General features: G+C 34.7%; 1 protein-coding gene across 1 annotated transcript in view; it reads left to right on the top strand.

The window, feature by feature from the left end:
- The window catches only part of AKAP9 (A-kinase anchoring protein 9), a 116,686-nt gene that overhangs the window by 75,513 nt on the left and 22,821 nt on the right, over positions 1 to 18,352 (top strand). Inside the window, exons 24-34 of the mRNA XM_077776229.1 lie at positions 13 to 189; positions 819 to 923; positions 5,976 to 6,128; positions 6,490 to 6,669; positions 7,510 to 8,583; positions 10,157 to 10,297; positions 10,775 to 11,260; positions 11,696 to 11,759; positions 12,086 to 12,207; positions 12,775 to 12,966; positions 13,228 to 13,416. Coding sequence (XP_077632355.1) covers positions 13 to 189; positions 819 to 923; positions 5,976 to 6,128; positions 6,490 to 6,669; positions 7,510 to 8,583; positions 10,157 to 10,297; positions 10,775 to 11,260; positions 11,696 to 11,759; positions 12,086 to 12,207; positions 12,775 to 12,966; positions 13,228 to 13,416 — 2,883 coding nt within the window. The remainder of the gene's footprint in view (positions 1 to 12; positions 190 to 818; positions 924 to 5,975; positions 6,129 to 6,489; positions 6,670 to 7,509; positions 8,584 to 10,156; positions 10,298 to 10,774; positions 11,261 to 11,695; positions 11,760 to 12,085; positions 12,208 to 12,774; positions 12,967 to 13,227; positions 13,417 to 18,352) is intronic.

Genomic DNA, 18,352 nt, shown 5'->3' with positions numbered 1-18,352 from the left:
TTATATGTCCAGGTTGAACAGTTAACAAATCATCTGAAAGAAAAAACAGACAAGTGCAGTGAGCTTTTGCTCTCTAAAGAGCAGCTTCAGAGGGATATACAAGAACGGAATGAAGAAATTGAGAAACTGGAGTTCAGAGTAAGGGAACTGGAGCAAGCCTTACTTGTTAGTACAGACACTTTACAAAAGGTATGGCATTTTCTTTAGGCTAATTTCATCAAGTGTTTTAATGTAGATTCCTCTTAGTTACATGAACATCCGTTCCCTTAAATAAAAAATTACTATTTTTTGATACTATTACAAAATATAAATCTACCTTTATGTCTTCAGTCATATCATAACTATATCTGTTTATTCTTATCTCCAAATGTTACTTGCATACCATAGTCCCAAGAAAAGAAGATTAAGTAAACCAGAGGAATGAAAGATCGTTTTAACAGTCAGTAAGGTTGTGATTCTAAAATAATAGCCAAGTGAAAAAGTTGTGGACACCAATTGAGTCTGATGCTTTATCCCAGAGTAAGAAGGAATGAAATCTCTGCAGAAAGCAAGAATGAATCAATGAAGAGCAGGATAAGGAAGCTTGGGAAGGGAGCATCTAAAGGAATAGTCTCCATTTTATCAGAGGAATGAATGTTAAGAGTGTCAAGCATTCCTCTTTGAATTTGTATAATAATGTGTTCAAAACCGAGGATCTATAACTTTGATTATTCACTAATGTAGATTATCAACTGCTAATGGCATTGCTATTTCTCCAGTTAAAGTGGATAATTAGATTTAATGCCTGAAGTTTTGAGAAAATTCTCATGTATTTAAAGGTAGAGGACCAAAAGCAGTCTGGAGCTGTAGAAGCTAAAACAGAATTGTCCCTAGAAGTACAGTTGCAGGCCGAGCGAGATGCCATAGACCGAAAGGAAAAAGAGGTAAGGGGTTTACCTTTAATGACAAAATGTGGTGTGAATTATTTTAAATAATTTTAAATAAGTCACCTTGGGAATATCATTTGTACAGAATGGAGTTTATACTGTTTAGACGGTTTCCTAGCTCATTGCCTAAATTGACCTTGAAGACCATAAAGAGTTGAACACATAAGCTGGTGTGAGAAGTGTTCCATGTAGAGGGGCAAACGTAAAGGCCTTGACACAGGAAGAACTTTGAAGACAAAAAGAAGGTACGAATTCAGTGAAGAGGAGAGTAGAGAGAGAATTGTGTTAGGACAAAAGGCTGGATCTCTCTTTTTCCCTTCCTTACTGTGAGCTTAGAATTATTGCTACTTTACTGTAGGGTTTGGGTTTTGTTTTGTTTTAAGTTGTATTGCCCTGGGAGGTTATAGTGCTATTTTACAGAATACTAAACATGTTCTTAAAAAATTAACAATAAGGTAGTTAAATAAAGTTCTCCTATGGTTTCCTACTCCCTCCCTTCTCAAGAAAAAAAAAAAAAGGAACAAAAATCTGCTTTAATACAGTAATAATTTCCAGTTTCAAGTTATTTTAAACTTATTTGAATTTTTGTCTATTAATTTTTCTATGTACTCTACATTATTTACCTGTATCATATCATTACAAATATTTAAAATTTTTGAAATTATATTTTCATTTCCATATAATTTTTTCAGGGTACTTAGTAGATTTTAACAAATATTTATTGAACTTAAACAGTATATAAATGTTAATAAGTGCTTTGGAAAATACAAGAATGAATTAGACATCAACTCAAACTCTAGCTCAGACAACTTGTAGTTTTGGGGGCACCTGGGTGGCTCATTTGTTTGAGCATCTGACTCTTGGTTTCAGCTCAGGTCATGATCTCACAGTTTGTGAGTTGGAGCCTTGTCTCAGGCTCTGCACTGACAGTACAGAGGTTACTTGGGATTCTTTCTCTCTCTTCCTCTCTCTGCCTCTCCCCTGCTTGTGCACACGCTCTCGCTCGCTCTCTTTCTCTCTCTCTCTCAAAATAAATAAATACTTAAAAAAATTTTTTTTAGGGGCACCTGGGTGGCTCAGTCGGTTAAGCATCCGATTTTGGCTCAGGTCGTGATCTCACGGTTCGTGGGTTAGAGTCCCGCAGTTAGCTCAGAGCCTGGAGCCTGTTTCAGATTCTGTATCTCCCTCTCTCTGACCCTCCCCTGCTCATGCTGTCTCTCTCTCTCAGAAATAAATAAAAAAACATTAAAAAGCTAAAATAAAAATAAAAAAATTTTTTAAATGATAGGAATTTTTTTAAAAAAAGAAAACTTGTAGTTTAGAGAAGGAAAAAACATCTACATAAATGATGAATAGAAATGATCATCTCCATGAGAAGGATTATTTCCTTGCCATCGTGTAATACTAATGTTTATATAAAAGGTTTGTGTTTATTTTGCTTTTTTTGGCTTTTCCACAAAAAGCAGGGAACACTTGTTTACCTGTAACCACCTCTGTGTGTTTTGAAAAGAATTGGGGAGCTTGGCTGGTTCAGTTGGTGAAGGATGTAACCCTTGATCTCAGGGTTATGAGTTCAAGCCCCATGTTGGGCATGGAGCCTACTTAAAAGAAAAAAGAAAGAAAATAATTAACATTTAAATTTAAAGATTTACCTTACATTAATTAATCAAAAAAATAGTCTGCTTTCTAAAAAGATAGACCTTCAAAACTGGACCCAGAAGCAATGATTGTTAATTATGGGCAGATGATTGTTTACTAACTTTATATTTTAATTATCTTTTTGCATGACATTACTGACACCTTAAGTTTTTAAAGTGAGTGTCCAGTAGCCATCTACATTTTACTCAGACTCATAGTTGTTCGAAACTACAAAGAGACCTGTCAACCAGCTTCTGTCAGCCAACTCCCAGTTTTTATAGACAAGATAGAGCCAGACATGTTGAATGAGTGAAGGGTTAAAATGATAGCTCATCCTGGTCTACTGGTTTTTAATCACAGTAACAAATACTCTGTCAGAACTCACTTGTCTGGAATTAAACATAGAATTAAAACCTAAAGGAATATAGAATTAAAACCTAAATCTTTTAATGAAAATTACTTCTTAAATGTTCTCTCCTGTACTAGGCAAATACCTGGTGGAGTATAAACATAAGATGTCTGTATGCATCATTATATTTTGAGATCTTTTCCATTACTCTCATAGGCTTAATTTGTGTAAAACTTTTTTAAGTTTATTGTATGTTTAGAAATGCAGAATGAATAGAGAAGAAACTGAAAGATAGTTTAAGGATGATAAGAGAACGGGGAATAATGAGGAGAGAAACAGAAGGAAGAGTTTCTTCAAGAAAAAGATGCCTTCAATAGGTTTTAACTCTATAGGGCTAGTAATATCTAACTTATGGATGGCAGTAACAAAAAGTAATGGTTAACTTTGTTGAAGTCTGTGCTAGAAAGTGGTATTTTAAATGCCTGTGCCATTAATCCTTACACTCTCCCCCTCAGGGTAGGAGAGTGACGCCTAGCACTAGATTAGGCTCTAGTGTTACCTCCATTTTACAGATGAATAAACTGAGTCTTTAAGAGAGGTTAAGTAACTTGCTCATGGTCATAGTAAGCATTTTAGCAAGAATTCCTCCTGGATTTCTCTGATTCTGGAGTCCTTTGATGCCGTACTGCCAAAGAATTGGGGAATGTTTTGCCTTATTGGTGAGAAGTATTAAAGACTGTCACTCAACATCTTTTGGGCTCTTAACATGTGTTGACTACCACTCTCCAGTTGTAAAACCAGTACCAGATGTCAAAGAAGACATACACATTTGAAAGAGATAAAGACTTAAAAAGAAAGCACAAATAGTTACAAATTAATTTAATCCAAACAACCTAGATAACCTTTGGTAGCTAAATTAAACAAGATTAAAACAAATAACTGCCACTCTACTTTTAAGGCCTAATAATATTCTTGTGGTTTTTGGTTGTTACAGACTCAGTAACAGGACAGCCTGGAAGCGAAACTGGCTAAATTAGAGGAATAGGAGGAAAGAATCATACAGTGTCCTCTTTGGGAATTGAAGTCTCTATTGTGATGACTCAGGTTCAGCTACCTGTAACAGAAATGTTAGTGCTTTAAACGAGTGCTCCTCAAACTTTAATGTGCATATGAATCCCCTGGGGATCTTGTTAAAATGAAGATTCTGATTCAGGAGGTCTGGGGTGGGGTTTCAGAATCTGTGCATCTAACCTGTTCCCTGGTGATACCAATTCTGCTGCTCTAGGGACCACACTTTGAATAGCAAGGCTTTAGATCAAATTTAGAATTTGACTATAAACTGATAGATCAAAAAAGAAAACAAATGAACAAACAAAAAACCAAACATGCTTCTAAATATGGAGAACAAACTGGTGGTTGTCAGAGAGCAGGTAGCCTGGGGGGTGGGGAGGGAGTAGGTGAAATAGTGAAGACGATTAAGAGGTACCCCCCAAAACAAATAGCATTTGAGGTAGAGCATCAATTTTGAACTTTAGTGTCCATGTATATATTAAAGTAATACCTTTTCATCAAAAGCAGTTGTGGAAGATGGGGATCGGTATCAATACTATTACATTAGATAACTTTGAAGAAGGTATAATTACCATAGTTTTCACCAGCCTAACCTGATGATTATATATGCACAACTACTAAATGTACTTAAGGTGTGTCTACTGAGTTTAATTCCAGTGTACAGAAAATAATTCAAGTGTAAGTTTTGGACATTAGTTATTAGGAGCAGGAGAAGTGATAGTTAAGAATGTAAGGCTTCACAGGTAAACTTCTCAGTTTCAAAAGCTAGAGCCTGTGACCTCAGGGCAAGGTACCTTGCTTTGAGTGACTCCCTTCTTTATCTCTGAAATGGGGATATTTGGATTGTTAATTGAAGATCTTATAAGGTTATTACAGGCTTTAAAAAATTTTTTACATTTTAAGCACCTTACACAGTGCCTGACAGTAAACTGTCTATAAATGATGGCTATTATTACTAGCATCCGTACTTTTTCTGTTAAGGAAATATTAGGCTAAATGATTTTCAAGGGCTTTGCCTTGCTAGTGCCAAGACAAGATGTTAGCAGCATATGGTTCCTTTCAAGTTCTAAGGCAATAAATGATTTGTAGGCTGCTCTCTGAGCCAGCTGCCAGTGAATAATATTGCTCCTGCATTTTAGGTTGCTTGTAATGCAGCGATTTGATCATCAGGTAAATACATATTTGGAAATCCATTAAATATTAAGTACCTATAAAGCACTATGCCCAATGACTATTCCCTAATTAAACCCAACTTTTAAAATATATTGATAACTAGCGCTTAAAACTTGTCATTAGTTTCAGTCTCTATATAACCATTAAAGAGCAGTTGCTTTACACTAATAGTAATCTAGGCTCAGAAAAGAGCTAAATTTTTCTTGTCCTACACATAGGATACACGTAGGAGTGCTCTAATTTTCTCCTAAAATTGTACTAATAACTCACTGTTTAAGTTTCTGTATTTCAGACCTAAGGATCTCATGGTTTTAGTGTCTACCTCTGCTTTCTTTTACTTAAACAAGGCACATGGCAGCCAAATCTTTCATTCGGTTAAGTATCAGTATGGACTAATTTCAGCTAGTCTCACTTGGTTGCTAAAGCAAGTGACCAAATTATGCAGCTTTTTGAACTTTTTGATAGCAGCTAAATTTAACATCAAGAAAGATTTAAAATGCAACCCTTTCCCTTCCTCCCATGACTCTTTTCTGCTTTATAAGATGATATTTTAGGTAAGAAATGGCTCCTTGTATCCTTGATTTGAAGGTCTCTGCTTTGGGTAGGAGGATTTAAGGGTGGATAATCAGTTTGAAATACTTAGAAACCACACAGTTAAACCTGGCTTAGAGAAACTCCTTTATTCTCATCACTCATGTCTTAAGCACTTAATTGCATTTTATACAGCTTCTGCAGCTCTTTGTTCTCTCTTGACAAATAAACATTTGTATAAATAGGTTTTTATTTTCTCTTTCCTTTTGATAATTTTGGTATCAAAGATTACAAACTTAGAAGAACAATTAGAGCAGTTTAGAGAAGAACTGGAAAATAAGAATGAAGAAGTTCAGCAACTACATATGCAATTAGAAATACAAAAAAAAGAATCTACTACCCGCCTCCAAGAACTTGAACAAGAAAACAAACTATTTAAGGTAATTAATTAAGAAAAACTTTGCCTACAAATAATTCATAATTTTTGTCTTAGTACCAAGCATTTCTGGGTCCACTTGCTAAATCATACTTAACAGAGGGGTATTACCTACCAATGGATTTGCATGGAACTTATTTTCAACCCAACATAAACATTTGAGTGCATCATGAGAGAAAAATTTTTGAGAACTGTTATCAAAAACTTTTAAGAATTATTAACTTACAGTTACTATGATGTTATCTGATTTTATTTATTTGTACATTTTGGGTACTTTATCTTTTGTAAGATTCAATGGAAACAATATTCAGAAAATGACATGTAGTGATCTACTACCCAACTGGGATGGTTATTTTTGTTTCTAGGATGAAATGGAGAAACTGGGATTTGCCATCAAGGAATCTGATGCTGTCTCTACTCGGGACCAACAAGTGTTATTTGGAAAACTGGCTCAAATAATGCAGGAAAAAGAAATGGAAATTGAGCAATTAAATGAACAAATTACAAAACTGCAGCATCAACTTAAAATTACAACAGATAATAAGGTAAACAAATGTAAAATTACTACATAAAATTAAGCTAGAATTATAAGGGTAAATGGTTATTTTTCAGCTTCTCTTTAACTATAAAACTGAATAAACCTTAATTCTCTTTTACCCATTAATTTTAGTTTATTAAGACACATTGGCTTCAGGGTGTCTGGTTGGCTCAGTCAGGTGGGCATCTGACTTCAGATCATGTCATGATCTCACAGCTTGTGAGTTCGAGCCCTCCGTTAGGCTCTGGGCTGACAGCTCAGAGCCTGGAGCCTGCTTCGGATCCTATGTCTCTGGCTCTTTCTGCCCCGCTGCTGTTTGCACTCTGACTCTCTTTCTCAAAAATAAATAAACATAAAAAAATTTTTTTAAAAAGAAAATGACACATTGGCTTTATAAGCTCTGTGTATATTTTTATCCCCTCCTAATATCAGAGATTTTCGATGTTTTCCGGAGAGTCTCTGGTGACTCAGATTTCATCATATCATTCTAACCAAATGTAATAAATATTCTTGTATTTGATATGAATTAACCTGCTAGAGACCATTTTTGTTTTAATACTTCTTTCTTCTCAAGTAGAATGTATTGATGTTAACTATTTTACTCACAGAAAATCAGCTACTAAAGTGTAAATCACTTTATATTTAATAGAACTTTTTGAGCAAATTTCAAAATAAGGTCATTGTTTGATCTGATGGGGGACTCTTGGTCTATATTAAACTTAATCTAATACGTCTGAGAAGTATATTGTGTGAGATCAGTGCTTTCAGTTCCTGCCTTTAGAATAAAAAATAAAATTCCCAGAATATAAATTTGTATTTATTATGTCTGTTACTTTTTCATTAACAGGTTATTGAAGAAAAAAATGAACTGATAAGGGATCTTGAAACCCAGATAGAATGTTTGATGAGTGACCAAGAACGTGTGAAGAAAAATAGAGAAGAAGAAATTGAGCAGCTCAATGAAGTGATTGAAAAACTTCAACAGGAATTGGCAAATATTGAACAGAAGACATCAGTGGATGCTATTTCTTTCCCAGAAGAAGCAGACAGTTTAAAACATCAATTGGATATGGTAATAGCTGAAAAATTGGCTTTGAAACAGCAAGTAGAAACTACTAATGAAGAGATGGCTGTTATGAAAAATGTACTTGAAGAAACCAATTTAAAAATGAACCAGCTAACTCAAGAATTATGCAGCTTAAAGAGAGAACATGGAAATATGGAAGAAATCCATAGTGTACCAGAGAAAAGCATTAACATGACTATAGATGATCTGAGCAAAACCAAACCTGAGCTGGAAGTAGTCCTTTCTGAGAATGCTCTTAAACCCCTAGAAAATCAGACTTACCTCACACCTTTTGAAGAAAGCAGCAAAGGCTCCATTACCAGTTTGGAAACAAAGGTGCTACAACTTGAGGGCACTGTGAGTGCAAAGGACTTAGAACTCACCCGGTGTTATAAACAAATAAAGGACATGCAAGAGCAAGGCCAGTCTGAAACAGAAATACTGAAAAGGAAGATTGTAAACCTACAGAATGTACTTGAAGAAAAAGTTGCTGCAGCTCTTGTGAGTCAAGTCCAACTTGAAGCAGTTAAGGAATATGCAAAATTCTGTCAGGATAAACAAACAGTTTCATCAGAACTTGAAAGAACAAATGCACAGAATTTAAATCAAGTAATGGATAATGAGATGGAGTCAAATGTATTAGCATTAACCTTGAGAATATCAGAATTAGAAAGCCAGGTGGTTGAAATGCAGACTAGTTTGATTTTAGAAAAAGAACAGGTAGAAATTGTAGAGAAAAATGCTTTGGAAAAAGAAAAGAGGCTCCTAGAACTACAAAAGTTATTAGAGGAGGAGAAAAAACAGGGAGGTAAAAACAAGAAAAGAAGCTCTGAAGGAAGTTTTGAAGTTCTCAAGGTTAGTTTGTACTTAATTTTTTTTTCACTTAAATACCCTAAGAAATTCTCTTTTCTTCATTCTCTAAGCTTGATTGCTAATTTACCAAATTAAATATGGTGTTCTTTATATCTATCAATTCATATATAAAGGGGTTTTATAAAAATTACTTTATAGTCCCATTATTATCATTAAAATAATGGGAAAATCTATATTTTGTTACCTTCAAATCATGTTATCTATTTCACTAGCATACTCATTAAGTAGACCAGTCAAAATTAGAGGTGTTAAGTTTAACAAATATCCTTTGGAATTTGTGTGGGTTTTTTTCCTGTCCCATCTAATATGCATGTTATGTGATCATTCATTTTAAATAATGGAAATTGATAAAATATATTAGTATTCCACTGAATTAACATATCAGTAAGAAGTCATTAGCTTTTGCAGACTTTTATAGCTGGTAATAGATTCTTTCCTTTCTTAGAAATAATTTGTATTTCACCCTTGTAAGTCTGCTTATATAAAGATTTGAAATTGCATTTATTTCTTAGCATAGGACAGATATAGAAGGACTTTAATTTTCACAGCCTCAATATTGAGTATTAAATATGCAGTCTTATCTGAATACCAGGAGATTAACTCATGTATCAAGATTCTGTGAATATATGTTTTACAAAGGCTGTTAATTCTGGGGCACCTGGGTGGCCCAGTCAGTTAAGTGTCTGACTCTTGATTTTGGCTCAGGTCATGATCTCATAGTTCATGAGGTCAAGTGTCACGTCAGGCTCTGTGCTGACAGTGCAAAACCTGTGGAATTCTCTCTCCCTGTTCCTTGCTTACATGTGTACGCTGTCTGTCTCAAGCAAATACACGTTAAAAAACAAAAACAAAGGATGAGAATTCTTTCCACTTACTAGGCTTTTTTCTCTTCCCCAGAACTAAAACTTACTGTAGTCATATTAAAATATTAATGTGACTTTCTATGCATATGAAACTTGTAAAAAGTATCTTAGCAAGACTTCGCATTTTTTGAGGAAAGTGATATAAATATGAAAGTTTTTGAATGGTGATGGTATTTTCATTAATAATTTATAAATATTTAGGATACATACTAACATGAAATATCTTTCATTCCCAGAAAATAACTTTTTTCTTACTGTCTCAAGAATATAAAATGATGGTTCTAGGGGGCCTGGGTGGCTCAGTCAGTTGAGCATCCAACTTTGGCTCAGGTCATGATCTCGTCACTTGTGGGTTTGAGCCCCACATCGGACTCTGAGCTGTCAGCCCAGAGCCTGATTCACATTCTGTGTCTCCCTCTCTCTGCCCCTCCCCCACTCACACTCTACCTCTCTCTCTCAAAAATGAATAATAAATGTTAAAACAAATTTAAAAACTTAAAAAAAAAGAAGATACAATGATTCTAAAAAAGTTTTCCTATTTGTTGAAAGAGCATGAATCATTTATTTCTATACCGTTTAATCTGATAGGCAGTCATTCCTGAAAAAGCTTTATTAGAATGTATCAGTACCTTGAAATCGGTTGTATTTTTTTGAGAATAATATGTTTTTAAATGTTTTCCACTGTCGTTCAGACATCTACTGAGCTAATTCGTCCCAGTGAAGAAAGTGCATTTTTTGGTCAACTTGAGGCTCTTAGAGCTGAAGCATCAGCCACCAAAGAAGAACTTGCCAATTATAAAGAGAAAGCAGAAAAGCTTCAAGAAGAGCTTTTGGTAAAATAAGTAACATACTTCCTAATTCACTTATTTTTATATACTCTTAATTTCTTTTCAAAGTTTATTCTCTTCTATAAAACCAAACCAAATTTATAACTTAAAAGCTGGAAACAAATCTTTTGTGGCTTTGGCTTAAAGTTACTACAGATTTCTTTACTGGTATGTTCTTGCTTAGTTTTCCTTGAATAGTTTTTAAAAGGATGCTTTTAGTCTCAAGTCTCTTAATGAACAAGAAGATAGATGTTAAGGAGAACTCTTACCCCATGAAAACCAAAAAGAAGAGGCTGATAAAATAATTTCATTTCTAAGGTCATCTGTGAATATACATATAATAGAAATTTATATATGGAATCTAGGAGTGTTTTTTAAAAAATTTTCCTATTATTCTAAGGAAAATGAATATACTCTCGTCTCTAAATTCTACATTTAATATTTTTAATTGAATATTCTACTGTTCTGTTCATTATGTTTTAGGTAAAAGAAACAAGTATGGCATCTCTCCAGAAAGATTTAAGCCAAGTTAGGAATCAGCTCACAGAAGCAGAAGAGAAATTATCCTACTTCTCAGAAAAAGAAGATAAGACTAAGGTACAGGAAAACAGAAAAGTCTGCGTATTAGAGCCTCTTCCTACTACAGTGGGTGAAAGTTTGGCATCCCAGACAGAGGGGACTCTCAAGGTTGATAGCAGTCCAACTCCACATATTCTTGTTAGAAATGTAGGAATCCAAATTGATTTACAGAGTGAATGTTCATCAGAAGAAGTCACTGAAATAATCAATCAGTTTACTGAAAAAATTGAGCAGATGCAAGAACTACATGCTGCTGAAATTTTGGATATGGAATCCAGGCATATTTCAGAAACTGAAACCTTAAAGAGGGAGCACTATGTTGCCATTCAGTTACTGACAGAAGAATGTGGTACCTTGAAGGCAGTGATACAGTGTCTGAAATCGAAGGAGGTATTTGGTTTTCATAATATGTGTTTTTTCAACATTCTGTGTGTGGTTTTTTTTTTACCCAGAATTCTTTATTTTTAAGAGAAAAAGAAATACGGGGTAGTCTCTTCCTTATGATTGCAGTTTTCAATCTTCTTTGCCTTGTGTAGTCCAGTAATAATTTCCTACAAAGTTCCTCTGCAAATTTGGAATGTGGTAATATCATTCCTTAATTCATGAATGTTTTCTTATGATAATATCCATTAAGAAAAATATTGAAGACTTTTAAACCATAGATAGTTCCACTTACTGTGAAAGATTGGACACATTTAATTGAGTTTTTCATTTGTTTTTTTTTTCTTTGACAGCATTACAAAAGAACAAAGCTAGTTATTAGGTCCTATTTTTATTTTTATATAGGCCCAAAATGTTATGTATTCTTTTGTTTTCTCTAATTAGGGATCCTCACTTCCCGAATTAACACATTCTGATGCTTACCAAACTAGAGAAATATGTTCAAGTGGTAAGTTACATAAATTTCTGACATTTTTGTACTACTTAATTAAGAAGTGTTTGTTTCCAGGTGCCTGGGTGGCTCAGTCAGTTAAGCATCCAACTCTGGCTCAGGTTGTGATCTCACAGTTCATGAGTTTGAGCCCTGCATCAGGCTTTGTGCTGACAGCTCAGAACCTGGAGTCTGCTTTGGATTCTGTTGCCTCCCTCTCCCTCTGCCCCTCCCCCGTTCACACTCTGTCTCTCCCCAAAACAAATAAACATTAAAAAAAAATTTTAATAATAAATAAAAAGTATTTGTTTCTTTTCAGTAGTCAGTTGTTTTCTTTATTTTAGATTCTGGATCAGACTGGGGTCAGGGAATTTATCTTACACAAAGCCAGGGATTTGACACGGCATCAGAAGACCGAGGAGATGAAGGTGAAAGCTCAACAGATTCATTTCCAAAGAAAATAAAGGTACTATAAGACAGCTTTTAGTGAAATTTAACCAGTGTGATTTCTGTATTGAACATAGCCGTTTTTTAGAACATGTACAGTAACTTTCTTAAGAGAGAATAAAAGGAACCTTGGCAATCTATACAGGTTTATTCCTGTATTTTGCAGATAATAAAGAATAATGTATTTAATCATTGTATAAAGAGATAAAGAGTTTTAAAATATTTTCTTATTCCTGGTATTTTTGAGTGCCAAAATTATTAAAGCAATCTCAAGGACTAGAATTTATCTCCTACATATTTCTTTTGGCCAAATTAGTGGGTAATAGTTAAATCCAGGAAGAGCACATTAGGTAAATAGAAGGAACTTACAGGTAAGAGCAACACAAAAGACACTATCTTCTGGGATTGACTTACCCATCCATTAGAAAAAGGCAATCAGTAATAGTAGCCTGGCATTTCCTTTCTTCAGTGGCTCTTCTAAGTCAGGCTAATTCGATAAAGCTATCTTGCTTAAAATGTAGTTCTCTTTGTATGTCTGTCTTTGAAGAAGTTGTCATAATTCTAGCCTTTGGGTTTTGATTTCTAGGGATTACTAAGAGCTGTCCATAATGAAGGCATGCAGGTGCTCTCCCTCACCGAGTCTCCCTACAGTGATGGAGAGGACCATTCTGTTCAGCAAGTTTCAGAATCTTGGCTAGAAGAAAGAAGAGCTTATCTCAGTACAATCTCAGCTCTTAAGGATTTAATTACCAAAATGCAAGTGCAAAGAGATGCCGAGGTACTCAATATTATGCATCTTAACAGTTTAATGTGCCTTTTATTATAGTAAGGCACTTCATAATTTGTTACTGTTTTTTATGATGTATTTTCACGTGAATTACTTTGTATTATTTAAATGCCACCAGCCATACTCTTGAAAGTAAATGCATACACTTTTTGGCTTCTAATATTTAATTTGGTTAGTAGATAAATACCATTTTTAGACTTTTTGTAAGCATACTTACTTAAAAACTAACTGCTTTTTTTTATTCTTTGCTAGGTTTATGATAGTTCCCAGTCTCATGAGAGCTTCCCAGACTGGCGAGGTGAACTTCTGCTTGCTCTTCAGCAAGTTTTCTTAAAGGAGCGCAATGTTTTACTAGCTGCGTTTCAGACTGAGCTGATAGCTCTAGGTACTAGAGATACAGTTGGATTATTGAACTGTTTGGAACAGAGAATACAAGAACAGGTATCAAAATTAAACTGTGAAACAAAGAATGCTTTTTAACAGAAGTAAGAAAATGAGTTATTGATTACTTTTAGAGAAGGTCTGCAAGTTAAAATTTTAACAGGAGCCACCAAGACTATTAGGAGAAAAATTATTACCTTAAATGTTTTATTTTAGAAAATAAGCAAAGGCTGAAAATTAATGAGCTGTTCATCCAACTTAAGGAGTTAGAAAACAGCAACAGAATAAGCCCAAAGAATGTAGAAGTAAGACATGGTCAGTTCTCACTGTCTGCAGCAGTTAGATTCTGGAAAGTTGCTGAGAAGCTGAGTCATTGCTACTAGGGGAATACCGCAGGTAGGTTCCTGTGAGCCCCTGGTCGTGACATTGGCCAACCAGTCAATACCTAATTTTGTTTGATTTATGTTTCTGTTTAAAGATTGCCTTAATTATATGTATTGGGATTCATTAACCTTGAATTCATGGCCCATCGCACTATATAACTCATGCCTAAAAGCTTATCACATGTATTCTCTGCATAAAATACAGCCTTCTTGTGCTTAGGAACACTCGATAGTCCTTCATTGTTGTGCTTGGCGACCATTCCAAACAGCAAGATCACCAATAAAAAGCAAAGAAGTGCAAAAGAACACAGCAGTGAATAGATGGCAAGAAAGACCCTTGTTTGCAATTTAAGAGATGAAAGAAAACAGCAGAACATCACCTAGTTCACCTTCAGCTCCGACCATGCACAGCTGGCAGTTTAAATATTTTGCCCCTGTTTGCATGCTTAAAAATAACTGTAAAAGCACTGCTAGTATTAATTCTGGGTTAAAGATAAGTTTTAGTGGATAGCCAGATTTGTAGATACATAATCAACAACAAAGAAAAACTTTAATAAAGAAAAACGGAGTTAGTGAAATACATACACTGGTACAAAAGAGAGGATAAAAACTTTAAAAGTTTGTTCTTTGAAAGGCTAAAAGACAAACATTTGTTGGAGAATCAGTTAAGGAAAAAGGTAAAGTACACTTTTATAAAAGAAATGAAAATGGGATCACAACTAAAAATAACAAATATAAAATAATAGAATTTTACGAATAATTTTACATCAATTCAAAATTGTGGGTGAAATAGATTTTCTAAAAAAATAATCACTTCTCAAAACTGACTCAAGAAGAAATAGAAAACCTGAAAATACCTATAGTTAGTGAAAAAAAAAATAATAAAATCGATAGTTAAAAAACTCATAGAATACTTTGTGCCCAGATCTTGAATTTTTAACTACATTTTCCATTAAAAGGAACTAAGACTCCTTGGAGAAATGGCTGATTCCAGGGCTGGAGCAGGGAAAGTACAAGATGAACCTGGAATATCTTATTTTACTAACAAGGAAGTGCTCAAAGAATGAAGGGGAGATGTCAAAAGATCACAGTAGCCAGCTTGAAGGAGTTCCCAGTGTCTACATTCAGGACAATCAGAATGTCAAACTGAATAATGATAGTGACAGGTTATAAACCAAAGAGTAAAATAAGAACTTACGAATTCATAGTGATCTAAATAAATGAATAAAAATTCTTTAAAAATAATTTTTAAATATTTATTTATTTTTGAGAGAAAGAGACAGATCATGAGGGGAGGTGTGGAGAGAGGGAGACACAGAATCTGAAGCAGGCTCCAGGCTTTGGGCTGTCAGCACAGAGCCCAATGTGGGGCTCGAACTCACAAACTGTGAGATCATGACCTGAGCAGTAGTCGGACACTTAACCAACTGAGCCACCCAGTCGCCCCTAAAAATTCTTTCTATGGTAGAATGCCAGCTAGTGTGTGGAAGAAATGATGAAGTTAATAGATCACCTTTTAGTAAACCTTATAGTAATAACTCAAGCAATAATCAGCAATGGGTCCTAAAACTAGTATGAAAATGTTTGATTAGAAAAGTATGTTTACGTGGTCTCAGAGTAAATTCCCAGGAAATCTCTTTTAATTATAAAAGGAAAAGTAATAACTGTACATTGGAGAAACCTTACAGATACCACCATAAGCAAGTGATCAGAATTAATATCATCAGTAATAGAACAATCCAGACATCATGTACTTCCTGACATGAAGTATACTACCACACTTAACGTGCAGAGCTAAAATCTACTCGTAGGAATATATTAGACCAAAACAAATTGAGGCCACTATACATCTTTCAGAATCGCCAAAATAAAGTTTAGTGGAAGTACCAAGTGCTGGTGAGGATGCAGAGAAATTGCATCTCTCATACATTGCTAACAGGAAAGTAAAATGGGAGAGTCACTCTGAAAAATGACCTACCAGTTTCTTATAAAGTTAGTTATACACTTAATATATGACCTAGAAGTCACACTTGTCGTTATCAGACAGTGATGAAAACAAATGTCTTTGTAAAAATCTATACAAGATTATTTCTCACAGTTTTATTTGTAACACCCCAAAACTGGAAGCAACCCCCTGTCCTTTGACAGGTATATGGAAGAACAAATTACAGTACATCCATACAATGAAATACTACTTACCAATTAACGAAGAACAAACTAATGATACCCTAAACGTCGTATATGTTATGTAATATTTGGATTGACAAAAATATAGTGATAGTGAACAGATCAGTGCTTATCAGGGGTTATGGTTGGGGAGAGGATACACCTAGATACATACAGGGAGAGTAATAAAGCAAATGTGGTTTACATTTAGAGAATTTAGATGAAGGATATGTGAGGATTCCTTGTACACTATTTGGAGTTTTTCTATAGGTCTGAAATTATGTAAAATATGAAATAAAAAAAGTCTCCCCACAAGAATTATACCTAGCTCAAATGGTTTTACAGGTGAAGTCTAGCATACATTCAAGTAGTAGCTAATTCCAGTCTTAAACATACACTTCCCATTGTTGGATGACTGGGGCAGTGCCCTGTCTTTTTGTTGGGAAGCTAATGTAACCCAGTTAGGAAAATCAGACAAAGATAATATAAGAAAGAAAACCTAGGGACCTGTTTTATCCATGAACACAGATGCAGAAATCCTAAACAAAATATTAAGCCAAATCCACCAATGTATATTTTTTAGAAACACAGTCACCTTACACTTATCCAGGAATGCAAAGGTAGCATACCATTAAAAGTAACTCATGTGACTCATTATTTTCATAATTAAAGGGAAAATAAAACCAGTAATCATTTCAAGAGATACAGCAAGTTAAATAAATGAAGAATTTAATACTTTAAAATACTTTAAAACAAATAGCAGTTTAAAAATAAAAAGGAATTTCTTAAACTACATAAGGGTCTATTTAATAAAAACCTACAACAACCATTATATCTATAGTTAAACATTAAAAATACTCTTAACTTCTGTAGCTTGTCCTAAAGATTTAGTTAACAAAGCAAAGCAAGAAAAATAAAATAAATAAGGATTAGGGATGAGAAGACCCATCATTGGTATGATTGGATGTTTTCTATATTCATCCATATAGAAAACCATAAAGAATCTATACACATAGCATTTTAGAATTAATTAAGTTTGGGAATATGGCTGGATGTAAGATCAGATTGTAAAAATCTGATTTCTTGGGGCACCTGGATGGCTCAAATCAGTTAAGTGTCCAGCTCTTGATTTCAGCTCAGGTAATGATCTCACTGTTCATGAGATGGAGCCCCATATCAGACTCTCCCCTGACAGTGCAGATCCTGCTTGGGATTCTGTCTCTCTCCCTTTCTCTGCCCCTCCCCTGTTCTTGCTCTCTCACTCTCTAAAAATAAATATAGTTTTTAAAACATCTGATTTCTTAACAACAAAATGTAACTTTAAAAATAATTATTTCCAGGGTGCTGGGGTGGCTCAATCAGTTAGTTAAGCATCCAACTTCAGCTCAGGTCATGATCTCACAGTTCGCGGGTGCAAGCCCTGCATCAAGCTCTGTGCTGACAGCCCAGAGCCTGGAGCTTGCTTTGTCTCCCTCTCTCTGCCCCTCCCCTGTCTGTACTCTGTCTCTCTTTCTCAAAGATAAAATTAAGAAAAAAATTTTAATAATTATTTCTATAGTGTTAAGTAAACAAATCTCTAAAAATACACAAACTACAAAAATTTACTCTTAAAAAAATAGAAAATCTGAATAGACCCATTACAAAGAGTTAAATTAGTAATTTTTAAATTTCTCACAAAGAAAAGCCTGTGATTAGATGGCTTCATTGGTGAATTCTACCAAATTTTATAAGAATTACCAATCTTTGGGGCGCCTGGGTGGCTCAGTCAGTGAAACGTCCGACTTTGGCTCAGGTCATGATCTCACGGTTTGTGGGTTTGAGCCCTGCATCGGGCTCTGTGCTTACAGCTAGCTCAGAGCCTGGAGCCTGCTTCAGATTCTGTGTCTCCTCTCTCTCTGACTCTCCCCTGCTCGCTCACTCTCTCTCAGAAATAAAGAAAGAAAGAATTCCCAGTCTTTCCCAATCCATTCTGTGAGGCCAGTATTACTCTGGTTCTTTCTTAAACCAGGCAAAGACATCATAAGAAAAGGAAACTAAAGACAAATATCCAATGAGAATAAACCACCACTGGGAAAGTGAACCAGTGCTACAAGTATGTGCAAACAAAACAAGTATCTAATAGTATAAGAAAAGAAGCTCAAATAAAATGTATTATTCATACTATGGAATACTATTTAACGTTGAAAATGATTGTGAAATAGAGCTGTATGTGTCAGTCCACATGGTTCAACATGAAAATCTCTTAATTTCATTAAGTGAAAGTAGAGTTTTTAGATAAAGTTTTAAGACCTGCAGAACAGTACTGTATATTGTTTAGGGTGTGTATATATAACATAATATGCAGAGCACATGAAAATAACACCAGACTTCAAATTTGATGATTTCTCAAGCAGGTCGTGCAGAGGACACATTTGGGGAGCAGGGGGGGAGGGAGGGGGGGGGGTTCC

This window comes from Crocuta crocuta, unplaced genomic scaffold (assembly GCF_008692635.1).
Source record: "Crocuta crocuta isolate KB4526 unplaced genomic scaffold, BGI_CrCroc_1.0 scaffold37, whole genome shotgun sequence".
NCBI classification, from domain to species: domain Eukaryota; kingdom Metazoa; phylum Chordata; class Mammalia; order Carnivora; family Hyaenidae; genus Crocuta; species Crocuta crocuta.
The sequence above is the reverse complement of the archived record's forward strand: the minus strand, read 5'-3'. Positions and strand labels throughout refer to the sequence as shown.